The sequence below is a fragment of the Pelophylax lessonae genome, assembly GCF_965119305.1.
Source record: "Pelophylax lessonae genome assembly, chromosome: 9".
In the NCBI taxonomy this organism is placed as follows: Eukaryota; Metazoa; Chordata; class Amphibia; order Anura; family Ranidae; genus Pelophylax; species Pelophylax lessonae.
Genome location: NC_138776.1, coordinates 165,201,881 through 165,218,520, shown reverse-complemented (window position 1 = coordinate 165,218,520; position 16,640 = coordinate 165,201,881). Strand labels below are relative to the sequence as shown.

General features: G+C 43.5%; 1 protein-coding gene across 1 annotated transcript in view; it reads right to left on the bottom strand.

Annotated features, from left to right (window-relative positions):
* Positions 1–16,058, bottom strand: part of LOC309564581 (steroidogenic acute regulatory protein, mitochondrial-like) — a gene marked incomplete at its 3' end in the record, with an annotated part of 41,681 nt that extends 25,623 nt beyond the window's left edge. The window contains exons 1-2 of the mRNA XM_082269229.1: positions 15,966–16,058; positions 9,484–9,606 (exon numbers count right to left, since the gene is read on the bottom strand). Coding sequence (XP_082125355.1) covers positions 9,484–9,606; positions 15,966–16,029 — 187 coding nt within the window. The 5' untranslated portion in view covers positions 16,030–16,058. The remainder of the gene's footprint in view (positions 1–9,483; positions 9,607–15,965) is intronic.
* Between the last annotated feature and the right edge of the window lie 582 nt (positions 16,059–16,640).

Sequence of the window (16,640 nt, the reverse complement as noted above, 5' to 3'; positions counted from 1 at the left end):
AATGTGTCCAACAGAGTGCTCACTTGACATAAAATGTGGCCATCAGCGTGCCCCTTATTTTATGCTGATGAGCATATTTTATGTTAAGGGGCACTCTGATGGGCATATTTTATGTTAAGGGGCACGCCAATGGGCATATTTTATGTTAAGAGCAAAGCTGATTTAAATGTTTTGTTTTGCCCATCAGAGTGCCCCCTAACATAAAATGTGCCCATCAGCGTGCCCCCTAACAAAATGTGCTCATCAGCGTGCCCCCTAAAAATTGGCAAAATAAATGGAAAAAATGCGAGACGCCGCGTTCGGTATTCGGCCTTCGGCCTTCGGCCAAGCATTTCATTATTATTCGGCTTTGGCCAAGAATTTCATTTCGGTGCATCCCTACCAGGCCTAACACACTTCCTCCTGGGATAGCTGTGATGTAGTAATCCCAGGAAGCAGCGGCCTAGGCTGGAAACCCAAAAGTGAAAGAAAATTCACCAAATAAAAAGAACAGTGGTAAAAAAAAAAAAAAAAAAAAGTAAAATTTTTATCATTTGCAGAAGAGGGACAAAGTAGGACAATTTTGTTTTAAGTGAGTTCCGCTTTAATACCCACCCATGTACAGATGAAATAAATAATCAGGGATTTGCTTTTTATATAATTGGATAATTGAAGTGAATATTCACTCACTTAAATACATAAGGGGTCCATATAGTGAACTTGTTGTTGAGTTATTCACTTTAAGGTCAAAACAGAGGACAAGGGGGCACTCTTTACGTCTAGAGGAAAACAGATTTTGTCTCCAAATACAGAAAGGTTTCTTTACAGTAAGAGCTGTGAAAATGTGGAATAGACTCCCTCCAGAGGTGGTTCTGGCCAGCTCAGTAGATTGCTTTAAAAAAGGCCTGGATTCTTTTTTGGGTGTAAATAATACAACTGGGTACTATATTTGTAGGTAAAGTTGATCCAGGGAATATCCAATTACCTCTCGGAGGATCAGGAAGGAATTTTTTCCCCTGCTTTAGCAAATTGGATCATGCTTTGCTGGGGGGTTTTTCTCCTTCAAACTGCGGATATAGGATTGTGTAAATGGGATTGTATGGTTGGGTTTTCTTTACTGTTTTTTGTTTTTTATTGGTTGTGCCAGATGGTTGTGTCTTTTTTCAACCTGACTATGTTACTCAGTTTATTGTGTAAGGCTCATTTTACATCAATGCCGGTGGCTGCAGGAATTGCTGTGATTCGCAACTACCCGCATGAACTGAGCTTTGAAATGCTTGCCACCCAGTATCTTCACATAGAAGCTGCACACGTATGTGCAAAATAAAAGCTACCATAGTGCACAAACCTGCTAACAATTAATTATTAATACTGTCAGGGAAATGGTCGTAGGAGAACTGGCAACATTGCCAGTAATGCCAATGGACATTTCTGGCGCATCCGTGTCTGTCCGCCGTGGCGCAAGGTTGGCGAACGCGCATGCACGAAGACACAATGGCGCGAATGCGTGAACGCAATGCGTGTCAGACACAGCCTCCTGCTGGCCTATAAAAGGTGGCTGTGGGATCCTACTCATTTCTGGATTATCTTCAGTTTCCCAGTGTTCCGGTGCCTCCTGTGTTCTGCTTTTGGATCTCCTGTTGTGACCTGGCTTGCTCCTGACTCTGCTTGATCTCCTCCTCCTGGTTTTACCCTTGGCTTCATCCATTGACCTTGCTCCTGCTACCTACCGTGTACGACCCTGACTTGCTTCCAGACTTCGGCTATCCTGTTTGTCTCCTGTGCATGACCTCGGCTACTACCACGGTTTCCGCTGCCGGTTCCAGTCCCAGACCTCGGCCAGTTCCTGTCTCTTCTACTAAAGTCTATTCCTCGGCACTAGGTTTCCCAGCTACCCCATTCTGCTGTGTTTCCAGCTTTCCCAGCACGCTCTTGGATTTCCCCAGGATCTACCCATCTGCCTCCAGCTGGTAACCCATGCCACTTGGGGCGCTATACCCGCTGTATCACCTTCAGGGTTGTACCACACTGAGCCGCAATGGGAGCCCTCTCAGCACCTCGGCCTCGGATCAGATAACCCTGACAAATACTCTGATAGTGCACTTACAGATTCCAACCAAAGACAAGCTTGAAGAGCAAACAATCCACAGACTGCATGCCCCCCGGACTAGGGCCGAGCATGATGACGTCACTGACTCCACTGACGCATTTCGCCCAATAGCGTCCTCAGGGGAATGTGAATTTATGATGTGCGGTTTGTGGATTGTTTGATCTTTAAGATTAAAGCCCCGTACACACGTACCGATGGTCGGCTTACAAATGTTCCTCTTTTCTCCCCGGGATGTCGGTGTCTGCTGAAAAGTGCAAAGACAGCACAAGGACAGCACAAGAATTTTGTCCGCCGACTGCAGAAGTGATGTCATGTAATGGTTAACTTTCCCTGTGTTTTCTATTTTCTGAGCATGCCCAGTCTTGCAAATCTGCGGTCTGTCGGCCGAATTGTGTACTGACAGGCGAACAATCGTCCGTTCTGGTGTCGGCATACAAATATTTTCATGTTTGCACGAAAGACTTTTGTCCGCGGATTGTGCGCAGACATCTGTCGGAGGCACCATACTAACACGCGTACAATCGGCAGATCCTTCGTCCACCGACGTTTGTATGCCGACGATCGGTACGTGTGTACGGGCCTTAAGAGTAGAGATCTAAGAGGCCCCTAATCTCTCCATTAAAAGTATCTGTTACTGCCAAAGCTATTACAAAGGGGTGTTGTTCAAGTTGAATGAAATAAGCAAGTTAAATAGGAAAAAAGGCCAGAGCTCACAATTAACTCTCAACTGTAGACATGTAAAGGCTTTTAAAGTCTCACCTATGGATAATTTAAGGTACCTACCACAGTTTTTCACAGGCATTTTCAATTATAAATCTTGACATGTATGGGATCTATTTATTCGGTGCAACATCATCTTTAATATTTTACCAAAAGAAATGGGTATTTTTTTTGTGTGTGCTAATTTTTGCTGAATTTCCTGAAAATTTGCACAAAAATCATGGGGCATAAAAAATGTCAACAACTCTGCTTTCAGAAAATATATAATATTTGGGTGTTCAAAGTAATCTAACAAAAAATGCTGATTTTTAACCGCTTCTTCCTGCATTGTACTGCGGACGGGGGGCCCCTACTGCCACAGCGACATAACTGTGTGTTGCGCCCTGCTTCTGGGTTCAAGGTGCCCCTGCCCACTTCTACTATGATGGGACACAGTGACATTTTGACAGCCAATGATTCATGGCTGAGACCTGCTGATTGGCTGTGTCCAATCACAGCCCAGAGCCTTGTGTTGACAAATACAGGGATCTGTACAGAGGGAATGAGCTCTTTGTTTCTTCCCCTGCAAAGCAGGGAGATGGAACAAATAGATTTTTAGTAAAAAGCAGCACATTATACAGACATTAATTTAACACTTGTTACACACACACACTTAACCCTTTGATTACCCCTAGATGTTAACCCCTTCCCAATCAGTGTCATTAGTACAGTGATAGCGTATAGTATTACTGATCATTGTATTAGTGTCACTGGTGATGTCAGTGTCAGGTAATCAGCTTCTACCCAGAGTCAGTTAGTGTTATGGCTCTTTCACACGGGCGTTCCGCATGTCCGTATATCATCCTATTTTTTTGCGGATGATATACGGACATAATGTATGTCAATGGGATTGCGGATGTCAGCGGATGACCATCCGCTCACATCCAATTTTCGTCCTCAGTTCTGTTCCGTTTTTTGGAACGGAACAGAACCCTATTTTTTCTTCCGTTTAAAAAACGGAAAGGACGGTAAATCGGATGTCAGCGGTGTCATCCGCTGACATCCGCAATTGCATTGACATACATTATTTCCGTATATCATCTGCAAACGGGTGGGATGATATGCGGACATACGGACCGGATGACACAAATGTCATCCGTGTACGTAAAAAAAGAAAAAAAAAAGTGCCGGAGCGGATCGCAATACGGTCCACTCCGTGTGAAAGAGCCCTTAGATTGCCAGCTACGCTAACAGTCCCACTAAAAGTCACTGATCACCGCCATTACAAGTATACAAAAATAAATAGCTTAAAATTTGAGTACTGTATTTTCTGGCGTATAAGACTACTTTTGAACCTCAAAAAAATCCCCCAAAAATGGGGGGTCGTCTTATACGCCGAGTATAATATCTCCAAGGTAACCTAAGTATAAGTATTACCGGTAGATGAAAATTAGGGGGGGGTCGCCCAGTCGTCTTATACGCCGGAAAATACGGTATATAGAACATAGTTTGTAAACGCTATAACTTTTACACAAACCAATCAATATACACTTATTGGGATTTTATTTTTACCAAAGACGTGTAGCAGAAAACATTTTGGCTTAATTTTATAACAAAATTTAAATTTTTTTTTTATTGGATATGTTTTATAGCAGAAAGTAAAAAAAAAATATTGTTTTTCTTTCAAAATTGTTGGTCTTTTTCAAAAGAAAGCTCCATTTGTATGAAAAAAAATGATTTTGATTTCATTTGCACACAGCGTTACATGACTGCACAATTACCAGTTAACCACTTGCCGACTGCCTAACGCCGATCTACGTCGGCAGTCAGCCCCTCAAAGGCAAAGTGACGTAGGGCTACGTCGCTAGCTTGTGAGGGTCTAGGGAGCGAGCGCGTGCCCCCGGAGGCGCGCTCCCGCTCCCGCATGGTCACGGACCCCCCCGCGCGTGTGACCAGCGGACCCGATGTCCGCCGGTCACTCGGCGATCGGCGGGGGAGAGGGAGAATGTCAGGCAGCTTGTGTAAACAAGCTGCCTGTCATTCTCCTCGCTGTAAAGACACTGATCAAACGGATCTAGTATGTAGATCCGTTGATCAGTGTCCTTACAGCTCAAGCCACAGCCAATCACAGTAGAAAGCACGCCCCTAGGGATACACACAGCCCCTCCCTCCCAAATAAAGTTAACCCCTTCACAACCAGTGTATTTTTACAGTAACAGTGCATATGTATAGCACTGATTACTGTAGAAATGTCACTGGTAACCCCAAAAGTGTCACAAATGTCAGTCAAGGGTCCGATCTGTCCGCCCCAATGTCGCAGTACCGCAAAAAAAAAAATCGCAGATCGCCGCCATTACGCGTTAAAAAAAAAAACAACAAAAATGACAAAAATCTTTCCCTTTGTTAGTAAACGCGATAACTTTTGCGCAAACCAATCAAAATACGCTTTTTGCGATTTTTTTTACCAAACATATGTAGCATAAAACAAATTGGCCGAAAATTTTAAAAAATTTTGATTTTTACTTTTTTTTTTGGGGGAATTTCATATAAAAAAATGTGAAAAATATTGTTATTTTTGCAAAATTGACGCTCTTTTTTTGTTTATAGCGCGTGATCAAAAAATCGCACAGGTGATCAAATACCACCAAAAGAAAGCTCTGTTTGTGGGAAAAAAAGGACGTCAAATTCGTTTAGGTACAGCGTCGCACAACCGCGCAATTGTCCGTTAAAGTGACACAGTGCCGAATCGCAAAATACCCCCTGGTCAGGAAGGGGGTAAAATCTTCCGGGGCTTAAGTGGTTAAAGTAGCGCTATGCTGAAAAGCAAAAAATGCCCTGGTCATGAAGGTATGTACGTGAAAAAATATCAAAATTGCCCTGGACAGCAAGTGGTTAAATATATTTCTCAATAGCCACAAAAGATTTAAAACCACTTTGCGTGCACCAAATGCCTTTGTAACCACAGATATTACTTTGTAAAAGAAGCAGTGCCATCATCATTACACCCAATAATAGGCCCCCCACATGCGTTATTTTATATAAATAAAAAATTTAGAAAATATTATATTTGCTGTTATCTTCTTCAATAACTTTTCATCGGACACCAAACACCCACTGTCTGTCCTCAGTCCTCCTGTCACTTCTGTGTCTCATGTTGTGGGTGGACAGGGCCGGCCTTAGGTGTTCAGACGCCCTGTGCGAGCTAATCCTGTGGTGCCCCCCCCCCCCCCCCACAAGCGCATTTTCTTGCACCTTTTTTGCCCTTTATTTGACTTTTCTTTTTTATGATCACTAATAACTTAGCCCCCCTTACATCAGAGACCCTCACAGAGGCCCCCCTTTACATCAGAGACCCTCACAGAGCCCCACCTACATTAGAAACCACCAAAGAGCCCCCATTAAATCAGAGCCCCCCCAAAGAGCCCCCCTTAAATCAGAGCCCCCCCCCACAGAGCCCCACCTACATTAGAGACCCCCAAAAAGCCCTCATTAAGAGACCCCCAAAGAGCCCCCCTTAAATCAGAGCCCCCCCCCCACAGAGCCCCCCCTTACATCAGGGACCTCCCTTACATCAGAGCCCCCCCCCCACAGAGCTCCCTTTACATCAGAGACCCTCACAGAGCCCCACCTACATTAGAGACCCCCAAAAAGCCCTCATTAAGAGACCCCAAAGAGCCCCCCTTAAATCAGAGCCCCCCCCCCACAGAGCCCCCTTACATCAGGGACCCCCCTTACATCAGAGGTCCTACTATGCCTGCTGTTCTCTATGAGACGGTCGGAGGAAAACGGACTGCATGCCAATTGTCATCCAATCCGATCTGCCGGACAGATGACAAATGTACCCCCATCTGTCTGTTGTTAGCGGCTCGGATGCCGACAGGTGATAGCAGACAAATGTCCGCTGACATCCACCGCCCATAGAGAACAAAAGGTGGTCTGATCGGGTCCTCCTGAAAAACGGACAGGCAGACATGATCGGTCCGCTGGTGTGAAAGGGGCCAAAAGCAAATATTGGAATGTTTTCATTCAGGGTTCATTTTAAAATGATAGAGAGATATAAAAAATCCAATTGAGATATAATTAATGTCAGCTCTATTCTTTCAATCTTAGATTTGATGGCTGTATTTAGTTTCCTTTTTTAGGCTTCTTTCTGTTTTCATCTGGTGATCCAGCCAGCAAGTCTGTTATTTTTCACAACTCAAATCAAAATATATCAGTTTACATGGATGAAACAAACCGCTTAACACTAGCTGGATGCTTATAATGGTCAGCTTTTATTCATTCATGCAAAACCTTGATCCCAACGGAAAAAAAAAAACTGTTTGCTTTAACCACTTTAGGACCGGAGGATTTTTCTGCTTTACGTCCAGGCCACTTTTTGTAACTTGGCACTGTGCGACTTTAACTGACAATTGCGCGATCGCGCAACGCCGTACCCAAACGAAATTTATGTCCTTTTTTCCCACAAACAGAGCTTTATTTTGGTGGTATTTGATCACCTCTGCGCTTTTCATTTTTCGCGATATTAATAAAAAAAGAGCGACAATTTTGAAGAAATAACAATATTTTTCTACTTTGACAGTTAAAAAAATATCCAATATAATAAATTTTTGTCATATATTTAGGCCAAAATGTATTTAGCTACATGTCTTTGACAAAATAAATTCTCAATGAGCATATTTTTAACCGCTTTAAGACCGGACGATTTTACCCCATTCCTGACCAGGCCATATTTTGCAATACGGCACTGCGTTACTTTAACGGACAATTGCGCGGTTGTGCAACGGTGTACCGAAATTAAATTTATGTCCTTTTTTCCCCACAAATAGAGATTTCTTTTGGTGGTATTTGATCACCTGTGCGATTTTTACTTTTTGCGCTATAAACAAAAAAAGAGCGACAATTTTGAAAAAAATAACAATATTTTCACATTTTTTTATATGAAATTCCCCCCAAAAAAATGTAAACATCAACATTTTTTAACATTTTAGGCCAATTTGTTTTCTGCTACATATTTTTGGTAAAAAAAAAAAAATCGCAATAATATTTTGATTGGTTTGCGCAAAAATTATCGCAGCTACTAACTACGGGAAAGATTTATGTCATTTTTATTGTTTTATTTTTTTATTTAACGAGTAATGGCGGCGATCTGCGATTTTCTTTGCGGGACTGCGACATTGCGGCGGACAGATTGGACCCCTAACTGACATTTTTGGCACTTTTGGGGGGACCAGTGACATTACTACAGTAATTAGTGCTATAAATATGCACTGTTACTGTAATAAAGACACTGGCAGGGAAGGGGTTAACTTTATTGGTGATCAAGGGGTTAAATATATGCCTGGTGCTTACTGACATGTGTGGGGGGAGGGGATTGTGTGACACAGGCACAGATCGCGGGTTCAGCTATGGATCGAGGTGGATTTCCTCACTCGATCCCCGATGATCGGGGACGAGCGGCTGTGATCACCGCCTCTCCTCCCCTGGCCCAACTCCCGCTGTGTCTGAATACAGCGGGAGCGAGCCTCCAGCGGCGCGCGTGCGCCGCCCACAAGGGGAGGGGTCTACGTCGCTGGAAGGAATCGAGCCACTTTGCCGCAGTACGCTCCATGTGAGCGGTCGGCAAGTGGTTAACTAATTATAAAGTGTGATCTGCAGTTTGACTTTAATTTGTTGGTGTATCTAATCGTGCTAGTGAATTTTACACTACCCCCTGCTGTGACTCCTGTGCTCATTACATAGTTAGACACAAGTCAATCTAGTTCAAACAATAAAAGGGGAAAAAAATAAAATCATACAATCCCATATACACAATCCGATACCCACAATTGATCCAGAGGAAGGCAAAAAAAAAAACAAGCAAAGCATGATCCAATTTGCTCCAACTGGGGAAAAATCCGTTCCTGATCTCCCGAGATTCAAATTAGATATTCCCTGGAGCAACTTCACCTATAAATGTTAGTATCCAGTTATATTATGTACATTTAGCAAAGAATCCAGGCCTTTGTTAACCGCTTTACCCCCACTCACATTTCATATAGAAAAATGTGAAAAATATTGTTATTTTTTCAAAATGTTCGCTCTTTTCTTGTTTATAGCGCACAGGTGATCAAAGTAAAAATCGCACAGGTGATCAAATACCACCAAAAGAAAGCTCTGTTTGTGGGAAAAAAAGGACGTCAATTTTGTTTGGGTACGGCGTTGCATGACCGCGCAATTGTCAGTTTAAGTCGCACAGTGCCGAATCGCAAAAAGTGGCCTGGACGTAAGACAGCAAAATCCTCCGGTGGTAAAGTGGTTAAAGCAATCTACTGAGATAGTCAGAACCAGCCCTTGAGGGAGTCTATTCCACATTTTCACAGCTCTTACTGTGAAGAAGCCTTTCTGTATTTGGAGATGAAATCTCATTTCTACAGAGCTGTGTCTCACTAATACTGGAGATGTTTTACTGGCCAGATGTCCAGGTGAAAACAGAGGGGAAAAAAGCCAACGAAAAGAAAACTGATGCAGCCACCACATCTAATGATTGTTAAGCAGTGATATATTCCAATTTTGGTTTTGGGTTTAATATCACTTTAAATATGTTATAGGAATGACATCACTACCCTCCAAACAACAGTATGACCCCACTGCTCCAGCAAAGCTGGGGCACGCTTTATAGAATACATAAGGCACCAGGGCACATTGATAATTACCTAATTTCGTACGTAGAAGAGTCTGCAGAGAATGAGGTATATTTTGGAAACAGCTGTCCGTCTTGCTTAAGATGATTTTTGACATTTCCTTTCTTAATGCACCAACAGCAGGTTGCTGAAGACCTAAAGGCAAGTAAACAAACACCATTTAGATACTATAGGAATCATGCAAACATTATATCATCATTTTTGTTTAGACGTTGTGTTTTGTAGGCACATTGGTTTTTCGGCATCTATATCCTTTTGGCATATGCTTACAGGAAGGCGATGTCACCCTCACTTAGGAACTACCGGAGGGTAAAAGGTAAAAATATCATCTAACTTTTTTCCCCCCAAAAGTTTTAATTGCACTTTCTTCCAGCCAATTAGGAAAAGGGGGTTGTCTTGAATAAGCAAACCTTGTCACTGCGGTGCAAGGTCCACTGTAAACTAACAACGCCTTCAAACCTAAACTTTAAAGATGACCATTTACATCATACACTCACCGGCCTTTTTATTGGGTACATCTGTTCGATTGCTTGTGTAGCACCCTCCTAGGTAGGTGCTAGGAAAACCATATGGGGGCCCTGTCTGCTTATCAGGGGGGCCTGATTGTTCAGTCAGGCTGTCATGTGTTTCCGGGTGTGCCTGTTGAGTCTGCGGAGTCTCCTCACTGTGTCCAATGAGGGCTCTTATTCCACAGTGGAGGAAACCTGACCAATAGCACACCAGGGCTTGTATCCATCACAGAGGGCAGAATCTGCCGCAAAGCATCCTGGGATAGGGTATAAGTCTGAGGGGAACACATGTCACAGCGTCTTTGGCGGGAAGCAGAGTCCCAGGAGGAGGGTGATGGCTGTCTCTCCTCCTGTCAGCGTGAGGAAAGGTCCTTGGCAGTCGGCCTAGAGGATGGAAGGTTGAGCTGAGATGCAGAGAGGGATCCGGTGTGCTGTGGACCGAGTGGAGCTGCTGGGCAGAGGTTTCCAGGAAAGCAGTGTGGTGAGTACTGTAAACTGCTCAGGGGTCTGCCAAGGATAGAGGACCAATCCAGGAGGTCAGAGGGATTCGGGAGCCAGCTAACCAGTAGAGAAGGCTTAGAAAGGGGGTGCCAGTGTCTAAGCCCTGAAGATAAGTGAGTGAGAGAGGGTGCCGGTGTGGGCCCTGAAGTCTTCAGCAGTGATAAAAGTAGCTACCTCAACAAGGAGTGCCAGAGGGAGCTTCAAAAGGACTTTTAGACACAAGGAAGTGGTCAGAAGTCAGTTCAGTATTAACAGGCATCAAACCAGCATTAACCGGCATTGACTGGCATCAAGCCAGCGTCAAGTCAGCACCAACAGGCATTTTTCAGTTGTCCAATGTAAATTGTGCATAGTTGAGCCAAAGGAGTATCCCACTCATCCCTTCTACTATCCAAGTTCTCAATAAATACAAAAACCCAAAGATACTGGACTGATCATTGTCTCAGTGCTCACACTTGGAGAAACATGCACAAAGGTACTTTTGTTGCACCCGGTGACCCAGTGGGACCCATATCCAGCAAAACAGCTGGGAATCCTGCTACACTTGGTACCACAAATGATCAATCAGCCAATCACATGGCAGCAACTCAATGCATTTAGGTATCTGGACGTGGTGAAGCTGACTTGCTGAAGTTCAAACCGAGCATCAGAATGGGGAAGAAAAGGGATTTATGTGACATGGTTGTTGGTGCCAGATGGGCTGATCTACTGGGATTTCCATGCACAACCATCTCTACAGTTTACAGAGAATGGTCAGAAAAAGAGAAAATATCCAGTGATTGGCAGTTGGGTGGATGGAAACGCCTTGCTAATGTCAGAGGAGAATGGGCAGACTGGTTCAAGATGATAGAAAGGCAACAGTAACTCAAATAACCACTCTTTACAACCAAGGTATGCAGAATACCATCTCTGAATGCAAACACATCAAACCTTGAAGCAGATGAGCTACAGCAGCAGAAGACAACACCAGGTGCCACTCTTGTTAGCTAAGAACAGAACAGAAAACTGAGCCTACAATTAGCGCTGGCCCATCAAAATTGGAAAATAGAAGATTGGAAAAACGTTGCCTGGTCTGATGAGACTCGATTTCAGCTGCGACATTCGGATGGTAGGGTCAGAATTTGGCGTATACAACATGAAAGCATGGATCCGTCCTGCCTTGTAGGTTCAGGCTGGTGGTGTAATGGTGTGAGGGATATTTTCTTGGCACACTTTGGGCCCCTTAGTACCAACTGAGCATCGTTTAAACGCCACGACCTACCTGAGTGTTGTTGCTTACCATGTCCATCCCTTTATGACTACAGTGTACCCATCTTCTGATGGCTACTTCCAGCAGGATAATGCACCATGTCACAAAGCTCAAATCATCTCACCACTGGTTTCTTGAACGTGACAATGAGGTCACCGTACTCCAATAGCCTCCACAGTCACCAGATCTCAATCCAAAACAGCACCTTTGGGGTGTGGCAGAGGCGTAACTAGAGCCTTCAGGGCCCCGATGCAAGAAACCATGAAGGGCCCCCCCAGATCCCTGGCCGGGGCCCTTCCCTTCAAGCCCAGGGCTCTTCCCACTAATCCTGGGGCTCTTTATTCTCGTTGCATGGCCTTTTATTATGGTCCCGCAGCAGGATCCTTTCACAAGTTCTGCAGTGGGCTCCCTTCCTACAATCTTGGGGCCTCCCCACAGTGGTGCAATGCCAGGGCCCGGTCGCAAGTGTGACTTTTGCAATCCTGGAAGTTCACCCTCTGGTTTGCTACTGGGCCCCCTGGAGCATGGGGCCCGGTAGCAATCGCAACCCCTGTAGTTACGCCCCTGGGGTGTGGTGGAATGGGAGATTCCCATCATGGATGTGCAGCCAACAAATCTGCAGCAACTGCGTGATGCTGACATGTGAATATGGACCAAAATCTCTGAGGAATATTTCCAACACCTTGTTGAATCCATGTCAAGAAGAATTAAGGCAGTTCTGAAGGCAAAAGGGGGTCCAACCCTATACTAGCAAGGTGTACCTAATAAAGTGGCCGGTGAGTTGACTTATGACTGGATGTAAATTGAATAAAATGTTTGGCTAGCTCTTCACATTACACAGGTTTGGTAAACCTAAAGGCTCAAGAACACCAATGTATTTGCAGGCCTATGGGCGTACGCATGAAATCTAACTGCATATGAAGCGCCCAGTAACCCCAGCTGCTGTGTAATTCTGCCCAAAGGAATAATTTACAGAATATGCTGCAATGATGTCTATGAATCCTATGAGTTTTTTTTGCCATCTGTGTCCAATTGGGGAGTTTTCCCTTCATTTCCTGTCCCATAACCGAAACAGGACTTTAGAGGAAATTCCCCCAAAGTGAGAGAATCCATTGTTGGCACCAGAACTAGTGTCCCTTCTATTCCTTTTATGGTGACAACCCAACATTTCAGATGTTCCTTCACTTTCAGTCTTGGTGAAAATGGTAAACAGGACAAATAGAGAGGGTTAATCTCCTAAACTGGGGAACACAGATAGCAATAAAAACCTGACAGGTGTTCTATTCCCTCTCCATTATCCAAAACTAGAATAAAAAGTTGTACCTTTAGTTATACTTTAATGACAAAGATAAAGGTTGTCTCAGAGTTTTCTGTGTATATTGAAGCAATGAAGCTTTTTTTACTATATTTAGTTATTTCCATGAAATATTATCATTAGTCTAATCCAGCGGCCTCCAAACTGTGGCCCAAAGGCCAGATGCGGCCCTTTGCTTGCCTTTATGCTGCCCTTTGGGCACTATTCCTCTCATTGATTCAAAGTATTATTTAGTCTAACTGACACCAATGATGAAGCACCATTCTTTCCACTGACACCAACAGTGGGGCATATTTCCTCTCAATAATTACTTTGTAATAATAAATCAATTCCTTTTACTGACACCAACAATAAAGCATTATTTAATCGACTGTCACAAACAATAGGACACTATTTCTTCCACTAATACCAATCCAATGATGGGGCACTATTTCTCCCACTGACACCAATGATGGGGCACTATTCCTGCCACTGACACCGATGATGGGGCACTATCTCTCCCACAGACACCAATGTTGGGGCACTATTCCTTCCACTGACACCAAAGATGGGGCATTATTCCCTCCCACTAATATCAATGATGGGGCATTATTCCTCCCACTAAGATCAATGATGGGGCATTATTCCTCCCACTAATATCAATGATGGGGCACTATTCCTCCCACTAATACCAATGATGGGACAATAGTCCTCCCACTAATACTGATGACGGGGCACTATTCCTCCCACTAATACCAATGATGGGACACTAGACCTCCCACTAATACTGATGACGGGGCACTATTCCTCCCACACTAATACCAACAAAGGGGCACTATTCCTCCCACTAATACCAATGATGGGGCACTATTCCTTCCACTGATTCCAACAATGGGGCACTACTCCTTCCACTAATACCAACAAAAGGGCACTATTCCTCCCACTAATACCAATAATGGGGCACTAGACCTCCCACTAATACTGATGATGGGGCACTACTTCTCCCACTAATGACAATGGGGCACTATTCCTTTCACTAATACCAACAAAGGGGCACTATTCCTCCCACTAATACCAATGATGGTACACTATTCCTTCCACTAATACCAACAATGAGGCACTACTCCTTCCACTGATACCAACAATGGGGCACCATTCCTTCCACTGATACCAACAATGGTTCACTATTCCTTCCACTAATACCAACAATGTGGCACTATTCTTTCAACTAATACCAATGATGGGGCACTATTCCTTCCACTAATACCAATGATGGGGCACTATTCCTTCTACTAATACCAATGATGGGGCACTATTCCTTCCATTAATACCAATAATGGGGCACTATTCTTTCCACTGATACCAATGATGGGGCACTATTCCTTTCACTAATACCAACAATGGGGCATTATTCCTTCCACTAATACCAATGATGGGGCACTTTTCCTTCCACTGATACCAATGATGGGGCACTATTCCTCCCACTGATACCAATGATGGGGTACTATTCTTTCCACTGATACCAACGATGGGGCACTATTCCTTCTACTGATACCAATGATGGGGCACTATTCCTTCCACTGATACCAACGATGGGGCACTATTCCTCCCATTGATACCAATGATGGGGTACTATTCTTTCCACTGATAACAAGGATGGGGCACTATTCTTTCTACTGATATCAATGATGGGGCACTTCACCTTCCACTGATACCAACGATGGGGCACTATTTCTTCCACTGATACCGACGATGGGGCATTACTTCTCCCACTGATACCAACGATGGGGCACTATTCTTTCTACTGATACCAATGATGGGGCACTTCACCGTCCACTGATACCAACGATGGGGCACTATTTCTTCCACTGATACCGACGATGGGGCATTACTTCTCCCACTGATACCAATGGTGAAATACTATTTCTTCTCCTACTGATCACAGACACAATGTCATTTTTTACTCCCGCTGACCACCAAGCCCCAGGCACTTCTACTTTCTACTCCCACGGGCCCTCATAAAGTCTGAAGGACAGTAAACTGGTCCTTTGTTTAAAAAGTTTGGAGACCCCTGGTCTTATCTAATAATGCAGTACAAAAAGCAACAATGATGTGCAAAGTGCAATATCCTCTGACAATCCAAAATAATTACTATTTCAACAGTTCCTGACATTCTGAAAACTAATAATAAACCATAATAATCTGTCTACACTATACTGCACATCTTCCATACACAATAAAATATTACGATAGATATTTAGCAGGCATATCAATGAGCATATCAGTCTTAAGAACTACATGGGATAGAGCATAGGCAGACAGGGGAGGGTTATCTGATTTACATGTATATTTGAGTGCACCTCCTTTAAAAAAAAAAAAACATAATTTAGGGCTCCTAGCCATCAACAATAGTTTGACTTAAAAGGTTAAAGGAGAAGATGTCTTCCCTCTTCTTTTCAGCCCCCGTCTGCAGGCATGCCTCTCTCTACATTGACTGTTGATCAGCACAGACCGCAGACAGGCTGACTGTAAACAAAGCAATATTTACACTATCCTGGACCTCTGATTTCAAAGCACAAGTAAAGCAGAAAAATTTGTATATTTCCAAAATTGCTTAGTATCATTTGTTATATTTATAGAGCCTATAGGGTTGATTTACTAAAGAGTGCAGCTGTGCATGGTAGCAAATCAGCTTCTTCAATTAAGCTTTGCCAAAAAAATCTGGAAGCAAACTGGTTTCCATGCACAGCTGCACCAGATTTTGCACTCTCCAGTTTTAGTAAATCAACCCCTATATGTTTTAGAAAAGTGATTATATTTTAAATGAAATGAAAATGTAATTCCAAATAAAATATTTTGTTATAATGTCAAACATGAGCCATTTAAAAATAATATATATCATAGGCTTGCACTATAAAATGATAAGAACAAGATACAGTACCGGTCAGGCTGCGGAGAGGCTGATGAGAAATGCCACAGCATAGTTTGAGAGTTGCAGGAAGCATAGTCGGTGTGATGTGCAGTCCAGCCTTCCTAGTTGGAGGGGATGTGCACTCTACACTCTCCTATCTTTATAGTTATCCTGAAGGACAGCACCTGATGATAGGCAGCAAGTTTCCAGATAGAAAATGGGAATGGAGAGAGTTCAAGGACTGAGAAAGCTCAGAGGAGGAAACCAGATGACAGAATAAAGAAATAATTTAGAAGTTTACAAGCCAACTGATACATCTGCACATACAATATTATCTACACTTAAGACATTGATGTTGCCCAAAGAAAGGACAGTTAAATATAAACTTTTCCTAAGCTTACATACATTATATTACCAAAAGTATTGGGACACCTGCCTTTACATGCACATGGACTTTAATGGCATCCCAGTCTAAAGCCCCGTACACACGGGTCGATAATTGGCCGTGACTTTTCGGCCAATGTCCGATCGGCCGATTTCGGCTTGTTAGTATGATGCTTCTGACATCCGACTCCAACTTTTCGGCCAAAAAAAATCTGGTGTGCAGGCTATAAAATTCTTTTTGGCCGTCAACACAACGGCCGATTTTCCGTCAGTCAGTACAGATTTCGGCAGACAAAAATCTGATAAGCAAGACTGGGCATG